At 39.4% G+C, this 20142-nt stretch overlaps 1 protein-coding gene across 6 annotated transcripts in view; it reads left to right on the top strand.

Moving 5' to 3' along the window:
- ripor3 (RIPOR family member 3) overlaps window positions 1–20142 on the top strand; it is a 57343-nt gene that overhangs the window by 16977 nt on the left and 20224 nt on the right. For 5 of the 6 annotated variants that reach the window (XM_042228758.1, XM_042228761.1, XM_042228762.1 and 2 more), the window contains exons 3-8: window positions 14284–14382; window positions 17968–18123; window positions 18589–18667; window positions 18767–18790; window positions 18917–18970; window positions 19312–19461. In XM_042228758.1, coding sequence (XP_042084692.1) covers window positions 14285–14382; window positions 17968–18123; window positions 18589–18667; window positions 18767–18790; window positions 18917–18970; window positions 19312–19461 — 561 coding nt within the window. In that variant the 5' untranslated portion in view covers window position 14284. Of the gene's footprint in view, window positions 1–13144; window positions 13228–14283; window positions 14383–17967; window positions 18124–18588; window positions 18668–18766; window positions 18791–18916; window positions 18971–19311; window positions 19462–20142 lie in introns of those variants that run through there. The other variant, XM_042228760.1, reaches the window with a different exon arrangement.

Below are 20142 nucleotides of genomic sequence, written 5' to 3'. Positions count from 1 at the left end.
TGCGTGCGTGCATGCGTGCGTGTGCGTGCTCGTGTACATGGATGTTAGTCCAGATGTTTGTATCTCCACAGGAAAATAGAGATGTACGCTGTGTGCGAAAGAGTTTATGTCAATAGATTTAAGAGATTAAATTACTTCAGTCTTTTAATCTTTGCCCTATCTCGGTCTAAACACACAGGAACCCTGGATATCACCGCATAACACAACACACAGCAGGGAGAGAGGGCTGGGGTTGAGCGATAGGCACCAAGAGAGGACTTAGGGAGGTCCACAGAATGAGGTGGAGGACAAGTCAGCAGTCAAAAGGAAAAGGAAAATGGGAAATATTCCTAAAAGTTACCAGTGTCAATATAATAATAATAATAATAAACTTTATTTATAAAGCACACTAAAAAACCAAGGGTATACCAAGGTGCTTGACAAAAATAAAATAGGAAAAGGGAGAAGGGAGGGAAAAGAGAAAGGACCTGGCACGTATCAATTATAAAAACCTTGACAATCATAAGATATAAAAGTAGTTCACAAGCATAACAGATAAAAATGTACCAACGCACACCAAGTGTTAACTAGGTGGAAAGGCACGATAACAAATAAGTCTTCAGCCGTGATTTAAACAGTGGCATAGAGTCAGACGCCCGAATAGCAACAGGAAGGTTGTTACAGCAAACGTGCGGTCACCGCGAGACTTCAGCCGAGAACGAGGTTGCTCCAGAAGAATTTGGGTAGCAGATCTAAGTGCTCTGACAGGAGTGTGTAACCTGAGAAGCTCATTGAGATAGCTCGGCACCAAATTATTAATGGTTTTGTAGGTGAAAAGTAATATTTTAAATTGAATACGGTATTTAATTGGAAGCCAGTGCAAGCCAGCAAGAACAGGAGTGATGGAAGAAAACTTCATATTTTATATTATTTCCTGATATAGAAGTTGTGTGTCTTCATCTGTCTTCTTGGTGTCTTCACATAGTGTAGTTTTGTTTTTTTAAACACAGAAGACTACAATCAGATTTCTGTTCTTACTGCACTCCTGCAGCAAATAAATATAACTGTATTTTTACTTATCACAGTGAAAATGAAAACAAAAGAGAAACTCAAGCAGACACTGTAACTGCATCATATAGATAGGATGCCAAACTATCCAACAAAGGTACAAAAAAAGAGATAACATCCATCCATCTTCAGAAAGACAAAAGAAGAAACATTAAATTCACTAGCTGGGCCCACGTCCTCAATTTAGGTTTGACAGTGTTTATAGTATTACCTACTATAGTACTATAGTATTACCTACTAGGTGAATGCTCGGACATGAATTAAGCTTCGGTTTGGGGACTGCCAACAGCTCCCGGGCCTGGCAGATCCCCGTGTACTAAATAGGAGTGAAGAATTTAAAGAACTGAGAACAAGGAGGGAGGGAGGGTGGGGCACGTAAACGAGAATGAACAGTTTGCAAAACTGGGAAACCTATATAGATGACAACCGGAATGAGCATGTTTGGAGGCGTGGTCTCGCTCCTTAAATTCCAATACATAATCTCCAAAACAAAGCATGGGAGAGCTGCTTTACTGCCAGATAGAGCCTTCTTTTCCATTTCCATTAAAGTGGGGCAGTACAAGTCATCTGAGCACCTGAAAACAAAAGGGAGTGAATAAGGAAACAAGTGGAGAGGAGAGAAAAAGAGTAAGACAAAGCTGAAAACTCTATGTATCCATCCATCCATCCTCTTCCATTTATCCAGTTCAGGGTCACTGGGAGATTGGAGCATATCCCAGATCACCGGTCTGTCACAGGGCTAATGCATGTTGAGAGACACTCATATTCATGCCTGTGGCCGATTTCGAATCTAAAGTACCGTTATGTGATATTTTGTTTGATCAAACATGTTACTGTGGTGACCTGTCCAGAGTGTACCCGACCTCTCCCCTTGTGGGAGGCAGGATAGGCTCCGGCCTCTTCCAGTGGAAGAAAATGGATGGATGGATGTTACTGTGTCAGGCGTGGCAGTAATGCAGCAATTAGTTGCCTCCTCTCAAAAGGACAGTACTGGGTTTGAGTGTAGCGGCTAGGTGATACATCTGTGTGGTGTTTTTATGTTCTCCTGGAGTCTGTGGGTTTCCTCCCGCAATCCAAAGACATGCTTGTTAGATTGGCAGACTGTGCCCAGGGTGTTGCCTCAAATGAAATATATAATGCATTTAGGCTGGATTTAGTTGTCTCCTATTGATTAATCATTTCCATATGAAAACATCTGAAATACAACAGATCACTGGGTTTCATAATAATTGTTTGCCCATGTTTTACTGCACTGTGGAAACAAACATTGTCTTCAAACCTTTATTTCATAAGCAACATATTTTTGAACTATCTTCCTGAAAGGTTGTTTTTTAATAATTAGCTGGTATTTTTTATGTCAATATGTAATAAATTCAGTGTTTTAAAAAGTTTTATGTACTTTGGCTCTAATTAAAAGAATTACGAACTTTCTAGTTGAATTTCAGTTTTTAATGGGGACAAAAAAAAGAGACTTTGTGAAATGGGATGTGTGAAAAATACTCAACAACCAATTTTTTTATTTTGTGCAAAGTGTGTTTCACGTTCTTAGGTATAAGTTGTAGTTTACAGTTAAATCCAAAACATTCAATCAAGAGTAATGCTTGTAGATAAATTAGCAGGAAAATGCAGGGTAAATAAGGCAAAATGTTGTCACGACTTTCTACTAGTATTTCCCAACTGAGTATTTTACCCCCACTGACCCCCTCGTTAATATGTGTCACCATCTCTCTTTCCTAACATGCCCATCCCTCCTCTGCTCTGCAGACTCTCTAACTCTAAACAGTTTGACACTTTGACAGAGCAGACTGTTAGCTGATGTCCAGCTCCGTGCTAATTCACTCACTTTTAAAAACAATGGTTCAAATGACCTGAAAACAGAAACCTCAGCATGTGGTATGGACACGAGGGACTGATTCTGCTAAATGATTAGAACATTAGTCACCGGCGATCGCAGCACTGCGATGCTTTTAGATGTTTATGTTATTCAGACTCTTCAGCAGGGAAATGGCTACACACCAAAACAGAGAAGTGTGACATATTTACCCTGACATAATTCTCTCTTCCTTTGTTCTCCACCCTCTGATTATAATGGGAGAATTTATGATGTCTCAAGCCAAAAATTCCCCATGTGGATGAGTCGGCCAGAAAACAACCAGATGAGTCGACTCTGCAAGCAGGAAGTACTCAAGACTCGATTATTAAGTTCACAATTAGGTGGTTTCTAATGGGAATGGGAATCATTGCCTGTAAAATGTATGCTGTAGATGGAGGGGAACTCGGCACCCATGGAACATTAAGTTTTCTAATGTGTGAATATTTGCAAAACTAAACCTGATCAGGTAGTTTTTATACCTACAGCAAACCAGAGCACTCCACCGGTTTATCTGATCAGTTATCTGAAGTGGAGACACACCCATCTGCGTGTAGAAACCAGGAAAAGATATGATAAATTTTTCTGTGAGGACAGATTATTGTGATAGTTTAGTGCTTCCTCTTTCTCCTAAAACCATAGGATCATGCTTGGCATCAGAGTGTACCCAAAATGTTTTGTGAAGAGCACAGAAAGATAAACAGTGGGGGATATTGTGTTTATACTGTGCTAGTTTGCTTTGCCCATTGGTGGCTGGGTTCTTTTTTCTTTACAGAAAAAAAACATTTTTCCCCAAGTGGATGTGGGAAAAATGCTTCATTTTGTTTTTATTCTCTAACGTCTTTATTCTCTAACATCCAGTTCACCACTCCATCACAGGGAGAACACAAGGAGTCAGACAATCATTCATGCTCACATCCCCAGTATCAGACCACACTGTTTTGGGTTTTGCAGCAGCACAGCACTCATTACATTACTGAAGCTTACAGGAGACAGAGTAGGTTAAACACCCAGCAGCTACGCTTGCTATTTTAGGAATGTCATGAGCTAACAGTGTGTACGCATGTGCACCTCCATCCAGAACAACATAGTTCTTCACCCTGGGGGACATGAGTCATCTCTGACCTCTGACCCCTTCAAAAAGAGCCAGCCAATTGCATTTCAGCTGGAAATGAGCCAGAAGTGTCAACCAGTGTCAGTGATGATCTAAAACCAGACATAAACAGCTTAAGTATTAGCAAATGTTTCAATTTAAATAGAAGATAATTAAATGTTTCAAATCCCTTCACACTATCTTTTTTCTCATCTTGCTGAAGAATCTCTTTCATCTGCTGATTTATCACAACTAACTGCACTAACACAACATTCACAGATTCGTAGGTTTGCTCTCGAGAAGATAAATGATTCTTTGTGGTTCTTGTTTACTTGGAAATTGGGTGAAAATCCCTGAGGAGCATTCAAAGTAATTTAAAGCGCTCCTCTAATTATCACGGATTATATCTGAGCCAGAGACTGTTGGGAGTTAGCAGAGGGCGGGGAAAATGATGGAAATATATATTTCTATATAAGAAAGACAATTAGAAATAAAATAAATAAATAAAGCTAAACAAAATAAAGAGGGCAGAATTGAAGAGGAAAACTAGAAAACATGTTTTCTCTAATGACTAATGCACAAGAGACAAGACAAGGACTGAACAGGAGAAAACAGAAACCCGCACACTCAGAGGAATTACTGACAGAGACTTCCAGGCACAGACCCAGGATTCAAAGGAGTTAGGAGGCCCACGGGCCAGAGTCTTTAACAAGTTTAAAGTGACTGTTAATATTTCTTCTTAGAAAATTAATGAAAGGGCAGCAGTGAGATGGAAACTAACCAGAAAGAGGTCTCTAAACAAAAGGCTTAAAGTTTTGCAAAGGTAAGATTCAATTCGGTGAAAAACTTACGTGAATGACTGCAATGTTTGCAGTGATGTGCATGTGTGGCTTCTTGTAGGTTATAGTAGGTATGCACCTCAGCTGTGTTCAAAAGTCATTCTGGAAAACACTGAGAGCTTATTTTGTTGTGTTTGAATAAGAAATTGTCAAAAACTATAAGTTTGTTTGTTTATTTACCTTTTCTAAATAAAATTTGGCTCATGTGGTTAGAAGACAGTTTGCCATGGAATCGCTCTCCTTGTCCTCATCACTCGACCAAAGTAAACTTGAAAGGCCCTCAGTTACACCCATTCAATAGTCTAAATTAAAAAGTTTGTTGAGATGCTGACACAGTGAGTCAGCATCTCAACAAAATTCAGCACCACAGTCAGAAATCTCTAAATGCCAGAGGGTGCATTTTAATAACAGATATTGCATCGTCCCAGTGCTGGGATGGAAGCATGTCCATGTCATGTGTTGCAAAATCTGTGGAGCTACAGAAGAGGTTCTGCCAGAGAACCTCCTCTAATACCCCATGCACCCCAACATCCTGCAACTGTAAGCGATGGTTGCAAAAAATTAGCAAATGCAATTCAAATTCCCCTTTTTAGGCCTCCTGAGAAAGAATGTGTTCATAGGATGAGACATGCCTATGGTCCCATAACTCTTCAGGATTTCCTATACATCCCTTACAAACGTGTCTTATCGATGGCGCTCGCTTTTTTCAGTGTGATCGACAAAAGTAACAGAAGACTACAAAGCCAAACCCGAGTGAATGTGGAAGTGGAAATGAGCTTAATTACGGCGAGCAGAATGAGAGTGATTACCAGTGAGCACCAACCACACTTAAAACACGCTGTCAAACAACCACACCCTGCAGGGGAGGAAGAGAAAGAAGGAAATTAAATCCTTCTGAGGTTTGCATGCAGTTTGGAACTCTGTGTGTGTGTGTGTGTGTGTGTGTGTGTGTGTGTGTGTGTGTTTGGCATGGTCACAGAGCTGTTAGCTTGCAGCAGACCCTCACAAGGGGCCTGCACATCATGTGTGGTAGAAAACACGCACATATACACACAAGCAGACACATTATGTGTTCACATCCACACACACTTAAAAACATACAAAACATACGAAGGCCCCAACCTCCCACCTTCACACTGCATGGGACCCAGTAAATCACTTGCAGGTCACAGCAAACTTTTCAAGACCAGATGGCACCCCAGCCTGGTCAGATATGCTCAGATACCACACACACACACACACACACACACACACACTTCTCCCCCTTTGTTCCCCTTCAAATTGTCTTATCTGTTGAGGAATGTCTCTCCCTCATTTCTCATTCAAATCACATTCCAGACATAATTTATTCTTTGTTCTTTCTTCAGTACAAAACAAAACAAAACAAAACCCAAGCCTTTAATTACAGCATTTTCTTTCTTATTTGATTAATATAATTTTCCACTGTTCTCAGTTTCATTTGCTCAAGTTGTTCCAATAATTCATTTTTCAATCACAGTGAAACGTGTAGATTTTGATTCCCAACAACAGCTCCAGCAGCTGCAGTCAGTGGCCTGCACCGCCTCCAGCTAACAAGCAGCTAATTAATCATTGAAGAAATCACTGGTGTGAGGCCTGGCTGAATGGAAACAGAAAGGATTTAAAACTGATCATAAAATAAATAAACAAAATAAGAGTGCAAATAATGTAATTTCATGAATAAAAACTACAGATGAGAAATAAATTGGGCTTGTTTGTGTATTTTACAAAAGAATAATGTGGGCGAGGCTGATTAGCTAACTTGATAACAACTTGGGTGTCACGCGTTCATGGGCACTGTATTTATATTCTGTAGGAGCAAAAGTGATTAGAAAATCATACGCTGGAAAAAAAAAATCTATAGTTTACCCAAGAGATAAGAAAGAAACAGCGAGGTTGTTGTCGCACGCAGCTCCTCGTGACACAGGTCAGTCACTTTGTATTTCAGGTTTGATGCAGCTCATTTACCACAGCTACATGAACACAGCTATCCAAACACAATAAAGTATAATTAACATTTGAGTTTAAGGTTCAAGCAGATTGGATCACAGTAGCAAACTGATAATAATAAATGATAACTGATAATAATAAATGATAAATTATTTATAATAATATAATTATAATAATAAATTATTTATAATAATAAACCAACTAGAATATCCATTTAATCTCTACTGCTTATCCAATTCAGGGTTGCAGGGGGCTGCAGCCGATCTCTATCTGTCTTAGGGCAAGAGGCAGGGTACACACTGGACAGGTCACCAGTCTATCATGGGGCGAACACATAGAGATGACCATTCACACGTAGAATCATCAGTTAACCTAACACTAACTGCATATCTTTGAACACTCCAGGCGCCGGCCTTGTGCTGAATTGAACTCAGGATCTTCTTTCTGTGAGGCAACAGTGCTAACCGGTACCGTGCTGCCATTAACTAACTGGCTATAATATTATTATTTTTAATGTTTTAATTAAACCTCTGCTTCAACATTAAAACTTTTTGTTTTGGAACAGCGGTCGTGAACGTACAAGTAACAAAGGTGGTCAAGCACACAAATGAATGCCTCATTATTTTTAATCTTTAAGCTGTAGAGCAAAATGTTCAGTTTCGTTTAATCGGCATCAGTTTTTTGTTTGATTTATTTTATGTGCTAATTACAATTACAGATGTGTCGTGGTTAACACATTTGGTTGAAGTGAAAGGTTGTTGGTTTGACTCCAGCTGGAGACACAAATCCCTCAGCATGAACCTCTGCCAAAACAAACATGTGAAGCTACCTGCTATAGTGATCTTTTGTTGCAGGAAAGTATTTTACAAGAAAATACAAATTTTTATGGGTGAATGTGTTTTATGTGTCCACATGGGAGCAACAACTGTAGAGAAATGATTCAGCAAGAGGTTCTGCTAGAAAGTAGTTACTACATATAACGCCCATCCTGTGTCCACGTCCTTAATGGAGTTGAACATTTGCCCTGTCGGGTGGCCGCATTTTGCCTGTCAGAGAACTGCATGTCTTTCTTGTTCCTCTTGCTGTTAAAGTAGGGAGTAGAGGGGAAAAATAAGGACCTAGCAGGTTGGCCCATACTCACAATTACTACTGACTAAAAAGCACAGCAAGGTGCACATGCAGCTTTATAAATCAGACAGGAAGAATGCGCATTCATATTTCTGTCTCAGCTTTGGTTATGAATCTGCAGTTTTATGTGTCACAATTTGTTTCCACAGACTGGATCTGAACCTTTTCCAAAAACTTTAAAAGTCTTCTCGTGGATGTCCAATAAAAATGCAGTTTTATTGTCATGTGGAATGTAGAATTACTGTCTAACATCGCTCTCAGTATGAAAGATTTCTGTTTGTCAAACAGGCCACTTTCAGCCATCTAAGGGTAAATCTCAGGCTCGAAATAAATTTTAAAATAAAGAATAACATGTGCAGTCAGAGCATACGAAGTAGGCCAGAGGGTCAGATGTAGCTTCTCACTCTTCTTCTACTCTGGCTCTACTTAGGCTCTTTCTCAGTGTAAACACTTAGAGTCTATGTATCGCTTAAACTGGCAGTTACAACATCCAGCAGCCTCAGCTGTTCATGTCAGCGCGACCCGGATCCCTTTAAGCAGCACATTTACAGAAGTTCAGGGTGTGTCAGGATTTTAAACATTGTTAAAGGGGATCTGGGACATTTCTTGTCTGTGTGATTTTTATATTCTCCACAGATGTTCAGCATTTAACTGGTTTTTTTTGGGATGTATCATATTACGCTGTTTAGAATTATAACTCTTCTTCAGCCTGTAGTATTCTTTTTCCAACAATGATCTAATATTCCGTTTTTGTTTCTTGTTTAAGTTTCATTATGCTTCACTGTGCATTATCTTTTACTATCACAACCCTGCGTCCTCCCCTCTGTAAGTCTGTCTTTTTCTGCTGCACATGTGGTTGATGTTTGGTGGTTCGAAAGAGATCAAATTTAAAGTTTAGAAAAAGTAAAAAATGCAATTTAGTCAGACTAATCTGAAGGTTTTTAAAGATGATTTTTGTGCTCTTTACTAATGTTGCGTGCTCAGCCAGCTGCTGTAACAGAGCAGACAGGTGGAGAAAGGTGTAGTATGTGACTACTGAAACAAACTTTATGCTTATGCTCGGTGTGTGTCACATTCTTTGCCTGTAACAGCTGGTTAATGTGGCATTCAGCCAGAGTATATAATTCTGCTTCAAACTGAGAAATGACAAACACTCTCCATTTGTCATTTCTTAAAGCATCCACTCAGCTGTCTGTTTCTTAAAATGAGCTTTAAAAATGGAAAGAAGAACAAAGCTTCGGTTTGTAGTAACTGTACAGCAGTGCAATATGGCCCTTCAAATGCTAATGTAGAGTCTTAGCTTAGCAGCAATTTTTATTTTTATTTTTTTACATTCATACAGTGTCAAAAATCCACCAAAAATAATGTGCACGTGCATATCTTCCTACTTCATGTAGTACATCTTTTCCAACTCATCTATTTATTTCAGCAGTTATAGCATATTTGTTAACAACTTAAACAGTCTTTAAAGGCTTCGTAGGCATTGTGTGTTGCTTTTCTTTGCTCCTCTGCTTTCCTGTTGGTCAGTTTATTCACAGATATGAACTGTATGTTCCTAGATAAGTGTTCGTGTTTATTTGCTTTCTTTCACCTCTGCTGCTCTGCCATACTCACTTCTGAAAACTTGAACCAACGAGTGATCTGTTTGCTTCTGCAGTGAAATGACCCACCTGACTGTTTCTCAAACAACAGCAAAGTGGAGTGGAGTGTTTCCACCTGACAAATGAAGGGGGAAATGATGTTTTAGATCAAATCATTGGTTTCATGTTCTTTTTGCTTCAGTTTTAACCCCAGACTGTTTGCCTCCGTTCGTCGTCGCTCCATTTGTGTAACTTGGTGTCTCGCTGCGCTTCATTCTCCACTCCTCATCCCCTGTGTCACCTCCTTATGTTTTTTTTACTGCATGTTGTTCTGTGAGTTATGGTTTCGGGATTTGTTTGTTACTAGTCTTCCCAGTTTAGGTTTATGTTTAGTTCTGTCCTCGCCTTTGTTATTTTCACCTTCTACAATAAAGCTCCCTCGCATCACAGCAAATGCCTGCATTTTGGGTCCTTTCACACAAACACCACACGACTGCTGCCGCAGCCGTGACATGAAGTTCATTTGTAAAACAAATTAATACTTCTGTTTAAAACCCACCTTTTATACTTTTCTTTATTTTCTGTCATACCTATCTGGTCATAGTGTTGAATGAGAAAATCAAACATGCCAAAAGTTTTAAATAATGAAGCATTGAAATCTGCTTTAGTAGAGTCCAAGGACAAAACGAGAGCTATAAACATAATTGGCCCACTTCAAGCCGCTGCATGTTGTTGAGCTGTCTAACCTTGAGGATTACCTTAAGGACAGATTTAGATTTAAGAGGCTAGAAACATGTACTGAAAAATATTATCCTTGTAAAACAAAAGACACTTCAACTTCCTCTACAGGGAAAAACCAAGTGTGTGTATATATGTGTGTGTGCATATGTGTGTGTGTGTCTTGGCTAACTTTGGTTCATAGTGATCAGACCTGGATTTCCTATCCCCATCTGTTAAGTTTGGTTGCTCGGTGACTCTGTTGATTTTGGCATCAGGACCACAGTGTGAGTTTCACATTCTGGGTCAGGACTCCAAAGTGGGTTATTCTGAACTACTTACATTGGCAGGGTTCAGTATTTCTACCATACTATTGGTTCAAACCCTTGCCACAGGGTGCCAAACTTAGTGTGGATGATCTTGATTTAGTTTTATGAAGTTTTGATCTCCCATACCTCCAGTATTGTTGCACGTGCTCTTTTCCAAGTGTTTTAAATGCATGAAACATTTAAAATTCACACTCCGGCTTATACGGTGACCCCGAGAGGACAAGTGCACTTGTCCTGCAAAAGCACCCAAAACACAACAGAATGATTTTTTAAGCCAAAAAAAGAAGAAGAAAAAATGATACAGCAAAATAGTAGAGCTCCTGGGGACACAATAAAAGGGCGGGTCAGTGAGAGAAGTGGCAGAAAATGTGAAGAGACTGTAACTGAGACCGACAGAAATGAAGTGGAGGGTTCATCTGTGTCACTTTCGCAGGTGTTCTGTCACATTTTTGTGTTAACAAAAACACTTCTGTTGTGTTTGTGATTTTTTTTTCTTTATCTTTTGCAGTGTTTTTCTATTTCCTGGTGTTTTCTTAAGCTGCAGTGTGCTCGACCTCTCAGGGCCACCAAAGAGGCTGAAGTATAAAAACATTCAAAAAATATTCAGTATTCACCCACAAATGCTGACTTTAAGTACTTTAATTATATCACACATTCAGTTTCTAGTGAGCATGTTTTCTTTCATGATTAATTATTTGAATAAATAAACCTAAAGCTGCATTTGACTCAAAACTATGGCTTCATATTTTTGAGGGATGAAGAATAATTTTTTGAGATAATCACATTAGCACATGCATAAGATCCAGCATTTTATGATAATAGTATCACATCTTAGACACGCTGAAACAGCCGGATGCTTGTAGTTAAGGAGGTACAGTGTGTCATCCACTAATATGATGATTAGCATTTTGCCCCTGTGATGCATCCATCTGTGTATGATGGAAGTCCTGTTTGTGTGTGTAAAATAAAAAAAGAGTGTATAAATATATGTTTGTGTGACTGAAGCAACAATGACTCAAAAATTAGGCTGAATGTAAATCTCCATCTAAAACTGCATAAACAAAACATGATAACGTTCAACAGATCAGTTCAGCAAAGTCGGATAAAAGGGGCAATTCAGCTCTACCTTAGCAAATTTGGGTTGTTGGTAATAATAAAGTTCAGCCAAACATCTTTGTGGTTTATTAACATGCTGAATAAGGTGGTTTGCACAATCATACACAGATCATTGCATAAAGGCTGTTTAGAAGAAACGGCTAATGGTAAAAAATATAGTCATGTTGTTGTTTTAGCTTTAACTAGACTCACTATTTGAACCATATGAAAGAGCCTGAGCAGATGGCATCCAGACTGTGTGTTTACACACAGTACTCTTCTATAAAACCGACTGACCTTTTCACTTTGTCAGCCTTTATTGTGTTCTGTTAGTTTTGTCTTTACTGCCGTAAAGGAAAGGCTCTTTTGGTAACTTAGCAAAATAATCTTATTTTGCCTCCGTCTTATTTCCTGGTGATGCAGCTATAAACATTTTCATAGACATCAGCAATCGTCTACAACTCACACTATCATAGTTATCCAAATGAGGGACCTGAGAAAGAAAATTAAGGAGTTTTTACTAAGAATAATTTTAAAAAAATGCTGAGACAAAATCTGAAACCAGAAGTAGAGTCAAAAAATGTCAAGGAGCACTGTGTGGCAGACAGGAGTTGGACCCAGAATGCAGGCTCTCAGACACAAGGTTTAAACTAAAAAAAACTCAGCTTTATTTGCTGGCAGGGGAAAGCATACAAAACAAAACTACACTGGAAAATCTAAGTTCATGAGGCAACACAGGGCAAGAGTAACACACAGCAATGAGGGACAACGCGACACTGACACAGAAAAACAGGGCTTAAATACACCGGGGAATAACGAGGGAATGAGACACAGAAGGAGAGCACAGCTGGGGGAAATCAGAACTGACGAGACAAGGAAGCAAAGCAGGATACACTCACATGAGACACAGACCTTCAAAGTAAAACACGAAGTATAACACTGAGACGCAAACTTAACATGGTGGAGACAGAGCAACTAAGAAACACAGATACGTAACCATACGGCAGAGAACTCTAAGAACCAAAAGACTAGAGATGATGAATAATACACAGAGAGAAATACTAAGCATGGAACACAAGAAACTAGACTCGAGGGAGTAACAAAAGACCAACGATGAGAACATAATTCACAATACAAAGTGACAAAAAAACAAACAAACAAACACACACCCCACAGGAAACTCAAAACACTTCAATCAAACACCCAGGACCGTGACAAAAAAACTATCAGGATCAAAACAAAAAAAGGCACTGAAAAACCAAAGCCCACTCTACAAGACACTTGGAGAGGTCAAGGGATTTCTGTGTATATCACAGGCAGTTTAAACCTGTCAATCAACATGTTCACGCCCCTAAATTAACAGGAGCAAAGCCTTTGCCTTTGGAGCGAGTAACAAGAGGCCATTAGAGGAACTGCTTCATTTCTCAGCTCTGCAGGCTGCTGTTTGGTGTATATGTGCACTGACTGGGTTCATTAGCAAAGTCGCTGCAAAGTCGCTGCAGCCCTTTTATTCTGTCTACTATAGAAGCAGACATTTCTATAGCAGATAGTGGAAAAACAGGTACGTTCTTGTCATTTAATTGTTTAACTATCATTAAATTACTTAACACGTATATTAGACCACCTCTCACAAAAACAAGAAGACAAAGTACTTTATAAATCAAACAGAAAATAAGATTATTTATCAGCCAAGTACCAAACTGAATATTTTTATACCTGTATTTAAGCCAGCAGGACTTTAAGCATTGATTCACACTGATTCAAGCATAACAGCGTAGAACTAGATGACTAAAACTAATTTTTCTGTCAGGAGTGCAAAACAAAATAATTGTTTTGTTTTTTTTCTGCTTTTTTTCATAAAACATTGCATTTAAAATGTACTAATGTTAATTTAACGCCATTGTGGCATAAACCTTATATTGAATGGTGCACACTGTAAGTTATTGATTTTATTTCCATTTTCTGAGATTGTTCAACCCGAATCTACGGTGTGTGGGCGAGCCAACAGACCAACGCTGCCATACTCGGAGTATAGTGAATATATAAGCGTCCTCCATCTGCAGTTTGTGCACATATTTGTGGGTCCGGTTCAAGATGTTCTTTGGTTAATTTGTCCCACAGATGTCGGTGCTCTGTTTCCTGTTTTGGATTGTCTGAGAGTAAGGGTGGTCTTGTTGATTTAAATGTTCGCGTGAGTGACTGTGGAAATAAAGAACATCAATTTAAAATTAACAAAGAAAAAGGAGGAAATATTTCTTTTTAATTCAAGTGACTTAAGATATTCAGTTTTTTTGGCTTTAACAAACAGTCTTACACATCCAGTTACTAATATGAAGAGTAAACAGTGACAGATCCTTTCTCAAGCAAACGTCTGTTTGGTCTCAGCTCTTGTCGCTTGTTTGGTTTGATCTTGTTTCCAATCATTTCTGTTATAATTCTACTTCCAACATTAGCGTGGTTGATTTCTTGTATCGTAGACCTCATGTGATTGATTTTGTGACTCACCATTATTTAGGATTAACTTGGAAATATAAAGTGGTAATATTTGAGGGTTTGGGATATCTTTTGTTAGCACGTGTCTCCTCATTGGCTAAAACACCTCTTATTTACTCTGCAGGATGTCAGTGAAGCTGCGATTTGACTCTCCCTCAGATGGAGGCCTGATCCACAGAAGCCGCTCCTTCACTGGATTCTCTTCTCTGACTGGTCGACGGAGGTGAATGACACTTTCCTATTGTTTCAACCAATAAGAAAGAAATCTGTGTAATAACGACTAACACTGGTTCACAATTTAGTCTTAAACAATTAGTAAGAACTAATTGGGTCCTGTTATCTAAGTGGATCTTCCAAAGGATGTCCAAAACATTCGCTCACTCTCAGATATTTATGCCAGTTTTAAAGAAGTTAGCAACTGTTTATTTAATAAAAGAAAAGGTTTTTGGTAAAGATATCAGAAATGCTCCCTTTCCTCTCTCATCTGGCTGCAGGGGTGTGTCTGTCTGGGTTTGACTGGCAGAGAAATAGTCAACAAATGTGTGGTGTAGCTACATATCATGGGCAGACAGTGTGTAATTAGTGTTATTTTTTTAAAGAGCAAAAACCACAGAGGCGTCTAAACTCTGTTAAGTGTCATGTAGAGGTATTGGTGCTGCTAAATGTGCTGTAGCTATAAAGTACAAGTGTTAGGATTTAACTACTGAACTGGAGAACTCTAAAGCAGAATACTGGGAGAATCACACTGTTTAGCAGGAAGGTCAAACGATGCAGTGACAGATCAAGGACGTAGCTGGAGCACAGGGAGAAAACGGGGGGAGACTGGCAGAGAAGGCAATCTTTAAATGTCAGACAATCTGGTGAGGGGTGGGTGTGAGAGCTGGTGTTTGAATGCAGCAAGTGATTAGTCGATTGTCTTCAGGTGTGTCTGCAGCGCCAGTAGAAAGCCACAACTGTTGAAAGGAAGCACAGATGTAAGAATAGAGATGGGAAAATTGAGGGAAGGGTGTGGTTACAGAGATGACAATAGACAGAAGGACGAGCAAGTGGATGCTACAGGTGCACATTTTGTGAATGTTACGAGTAGTTTGGCCACTTTAACCAGCCCTGGTTTGTCCCTCGTGTTTATTAGCATGCGTTGAGCTCATCAGTGTGAGCATTTATTTGGTTTAATGATAAATAGCCAGCCATAAGGCAGCTTAAAGGACAAGTCTGTTTAAGGACTCGCTTGTTTTACTTTTGGTCTCTCTCTCCCTCCCTGTTGGTCTTCTTGTCTCGTCCTCCTCTGGGAAGAGTCTCCACATTTTCTTTCCTGCCAGCAGCCAGCTCGTTTTCTCGGGAGACTTCATGTCAAGCAGCAGACGAAATTATGGAAACACCAGTGGTGCCATTATCAACATTCACTATATCATTATGAATTGATGTAAAGAAATCCTCAGTCAGGGGGAAAAATCCTGACATTGCATTATGAAATAATGGTTTATCAATAAAATTTAGACATTGAGTGTGACGAGGATCACGTTAAGTAGAAAAAGATTTATAAAACCGAGTGTCAGCAGTGTGAAGCCTGAGTTTTTGACTTGTACAGATACTGATCTCATTATGTGAAACATTGAGTCTGAATCTCTATAAAAGAAAAACGTGCCGCTGTCTAAAACAAAACAAACAGAAGTTTGTTGGGAGAAAAATGTCTGAGGAATTGTTTCGATTCTTGTAGCTGTCAGGATAAATGGGAAGAAAAAGAATTTTAACTTTGTGATTTTACAGATATTAACTTTGATACTGTGATCATGTTATAAATCATCCCTCTTTTGAACTGTTTTTCTCCATATAGTGAAACAATGAATGAGAGAAAATAAAAACGTCACGTTGTGTGGAGGGAATTCCCTTCACCCTCAGACAAGTCTGTTCTCCGCTGATGGGCAGGCAGTGAAAGCACCACAGACTTTCAGATGTTATTTGCGAATGAAAGAAGACAGAGTGATAAACACCCAGATGAAAACTGTCAGTCCCCCAGAGAGGCCGAGAACAAAATGTTGTGTTAAAAAAAGAAAGCAAGCAGCATTCCACTTCTGTTTGTGTGTGGCTGTTTATACTCTATACACACAACACAAACATCCACACATTTTTCCATCCTAAACACACATCCCCCATCCGATTCTCCATAAATCTTTTTTTGTATTCACCATAGTGCACAGCAAACATATCAAATGTTTAAATTCAGAAATTGGACCCAAAAAAATAGCCATGTTTACCACTGTGCATCCCCTCTTCTTTTAGCAACAGTCTATAAATGTGTGGGAACTGAGGAGACCAGCTGGTGGAGAGGAATGGCACCCATCTGGTCTGATAGACGTTTCTTTCTGCTCAACAGTCTAGACTGCAGGCAGCCCAGTTCAGCACCAAGGCTCTTCTTCTGCAGAGTCATGCTGTATGCAGTTTGTTTGCGATTGTCTTCCTGAAGCATGAAAAGTCTGCCTGAAAAGATGTCGGTTGGATGGGAGCATATGTTCATTTCTAAATTATGGATTAAACCTTGATTCTTTTTTTTCCCAGTCATTATGTTGTAGATTTGCTGCTGTACTTTTGGTCATTGTCCTGTTGCATGGCCCTGTTGCAGCTAAGCTTTAGCCTGAGACAAATGGCCCCTCATTTGACTCTGAAATAGTTTAATATACAGAGGACTTGGCCGTCGACTTTGAGACTGTAATATGCGCAGGTCCTGTGCCTGGAAAACAAGTCAGAATCATCCACTGTCCATCACTGTGCCTGATTGTTGGTATGAAGCAGTTGCACTGATATGCTGTATTTGGTTTTTGCCAATCATGGTGCTGTGGATTATGGCCAAACATCTGTTAGTCACATCTATCCAAAGAACATTGATCCTGATGTCTCTGTGATTGGGTCGGATGCAGCTTTGCAAAGCTATGTTAACCTAGCTCTTCCCTGAGTGTTGCACGGTCTGACTTTGGGGTGAATTTACTGGGACATCCATTCCTGTCTTGAATGCTTTCTTTCTCACAGTGCAATGATGAACTTCAAAGTGTTTGGAAATAGACTTAATCCTTTTCCAGAATGATGGACTGAAACAGTTGCTTCTTATTTAAGATCAGTGTTGATCTATCCTCCTTGGTATTGTATTCACTCACACTTGGATCACTACTTAACCTCCTAATTCCTACGCAACCTGTAAGGGTGTCCTTTTTCACACACTGCTGCGCCCATTTTGGCTAAGTTTTTATTAAATAAATAATGACACGGTGTAATATGTCATACTTTGAGGCTTGTATTTACTTAATTCTAAGACTGGCTAAGATTACTATTTATTATGTCCTGATATATAAAAACCTTAGACTTGAAACTGGGTGTGTTTTCTTGTTACCATGTTCATGGTCATTCACAAACTTGACATTTTATTTATTGCACAGACAGTCCTGAATCATATGGACCACATTTGAGTGTGTGGGGTTTCCTCCGTATCAGACAAAAAACAGGTGGTAAACCTACACTGGTCCAGACTTTATGCTGGAGGGCCTTATAACACACTCCCACTAAAGGCTACCTGCTTGGATCCACACTTAATGTGGATTGTAGGGGCTGGATTAGATTTGGGCCAAAGACAGGAGTGTTAATATACAGGGAACTACATGGGAACAGATTTTACTGATGAACACAGTTGAAAATAAAGAGGTAGGAATATAAAAGAACTCCAGCAAGCTCTTTTTGATAACAATTTATGTAACTACAGATTCTGATTTACCCTGTAAAAATGTTGTTATGACTATTCATTCACTTTCTCTGGTTTTAGGACGTCTTCTGTTCGTAACTCTCTTCGCGTCAAAGCCATGACGGGAAATAAAGCCAGCAGGGCGCCCGTCTCCCCCCGCAGAAGTTCAGGCGCTATCTGGTCTCTGCAGCCGGAGCAGGTCGGCAGGGTTTTTCAGGCACTACGCAAAGGACTCAAGTATGTGTAGTACTGCTGAACTTAAACAAGTATCCCACTAAACATTAAAGTACAAGCAGGCAGTGACGTACCCAGTGCTATAATACTAAACTTGTCCATGTCTCTGTAGTGTTTTAGTGTTGCAGCTGGTCAGCACGAGGCTTGTTTCCACCTCCTTACATTTAGTTACTTGAGTGGTTCCAAATCTGTGGTTTGACCCTTCAAAAGTCCACAAGATGAATAGGAAGCGGTCACATTTATGATTAATGATCCTTTAACAGAGTAAAATTGATTTTTGATATTTAGTTTAATTTTTGCAAAGAATATTTTACGCTGTCAGTAAATGTAGCTGTACTTTTCACATCTGCTGCTACATGCAGTAGATGTTTGGTAGTCCCGAGCTGGAATTTCTCAGCTGATATCTGGCAGGTAAAGTTTGTTCATCTTCATAAAATGTTACTTTTAATTGTGTGTTTCTCTCTTCAGGGACTACCTGGAGGGTCACCAAGCTGAGATGGACTTCCTGTCTTCACAGCAGAGAGAGACGAAAAGAAACTCGAGACTGGTGAGGAGGGAGAGAGGAAGAAAGTCTGTGTGTACAAAAATGTGTGCGCCTGGTGATGACAACAGTGCTGATGATAATTATACTTTTCTGTATTTTCAGGCCTTTCTTTACGATCTGGAGAAGGTAATGTGTTTTCATTTTTTCCTTTTAAGCAAGATCTTATTTTAAGTTATTTGATTTGAATGGATAAGTGATAATAAATGTTTCTCAAGCTTTCAAAGCTCAATATGTTTTTTCTGTTTTTTACAGGAGATCAGGTCTTTGGAGAGATATATACGACGATTAGAATTTCAAATCAGTAAGGTAAAATTTTGGATTTTAGACTGGTTTTTCTCGGCTGTAGTTGAGGTTGATAAAAAAATCTACTAAAGCCTTTGTTTTGTAGAAAAGAGTCTAACTCCATGCAAGCCTGGTGATTATCTTTCTGTCAGTTACTCAGATGTATTTCTATGGTATGAATTCACTAAACTATTACTCAAAAGCTTTTAAAAGCAGCAGATGAGCCACCCCTGTCGCACAGGGAGACACTTTGTGCTTCACACTGATTAACTACCAGTCTAATCCGTTATGTAAAAGAGGGGGAAAAATGTTGATGATGATGTTTGTTGATGTTGTTACTCTTCATCTGTTCCATGCCTCTGCAGGTAGAGGAGCTGTATGAGACATATTGTATTCAGTGGAGATTGTGTCAGGGAGCGGTCAACATGAAGAGAGCCTTTTCACTGTCCCAGTCCACCAGAGCCTCCAGAGAGAGTCTGCTGGAGCTCAACCGCAACCACAGACACAGCCTGCAGGTAGGATCAGTGATCAGTGACATTTTGGAAAAGTATTTTTGGAAAATCACATATGTTCTTTGAACTTTCTAAAAGTTCAAACTAGCTGGAGATGATGTTGCACAAAAAAGGGAATTCATGCCTCGTTTGTTTGTTTGTTTTGACAGTTGTCCATGTTGTAGGCACATTGTGTGTAGATTTTTTTTTTTTATTACACCAGACAATATTTATTCTTCCTCTCTGGCACCTACTGTAGGCAGCAGTCTAGCTTACCATGTGCCTTCAAACCTCCCAGAGAGAATCTGTAAACTGAACTGTTTTTGAGACGTACTCACAGCCAAAGTGGCAACCACATATCCATCATGTCCGAGGAGCGCAGTGGCAAAATAAGCCTTTGAATGGTCATAAAGTTTCCAAATCAAATATTCTGACATGTGAGTGATGGTACTGCAGTGATTCTTCTGGTTGCAGCTGCAGGATAAGGGCCATTAAAAGACAGCTGTAGACTCATTCATGCCCTCTGTCGATCTGTGGTTTCTCTTTTTCATAGATTCAGCTTCAAACATGTGCCCACATCTTCTTTTTCTCAGCTCCTCACAAACTTTTCTTACTTTCCTGTGATCAGTTTTTTCTTTTCATCATTTCACCCTCAGTGTTTTTGATATCACATCTTTTTTTTTTTTCTTTCAACTCTCCTCTGGT

This window comes from Haplochromis burtoni, unplaced genomic scaffold, assembly GCF_018398535.1.
Source record: "Haplochromis burtoni strain Fernald_Lab_line unplaced genomic scaffold, NCSU_Asbu1 Contig_347, whole genome shotgun sequence".
Classification (NCBI taxonomy): domain Eukaryota; kingdom Metazoa; phylum Chordata; class Actinopteri; order Cichliformes; family Cichlidae; genus Haplochromis; species Haplochromis burtoni.
Note: the sequence above shows the minus strand (reverse complement) of the source record. Positions and strands in the feature narration are given on the sequence as shown.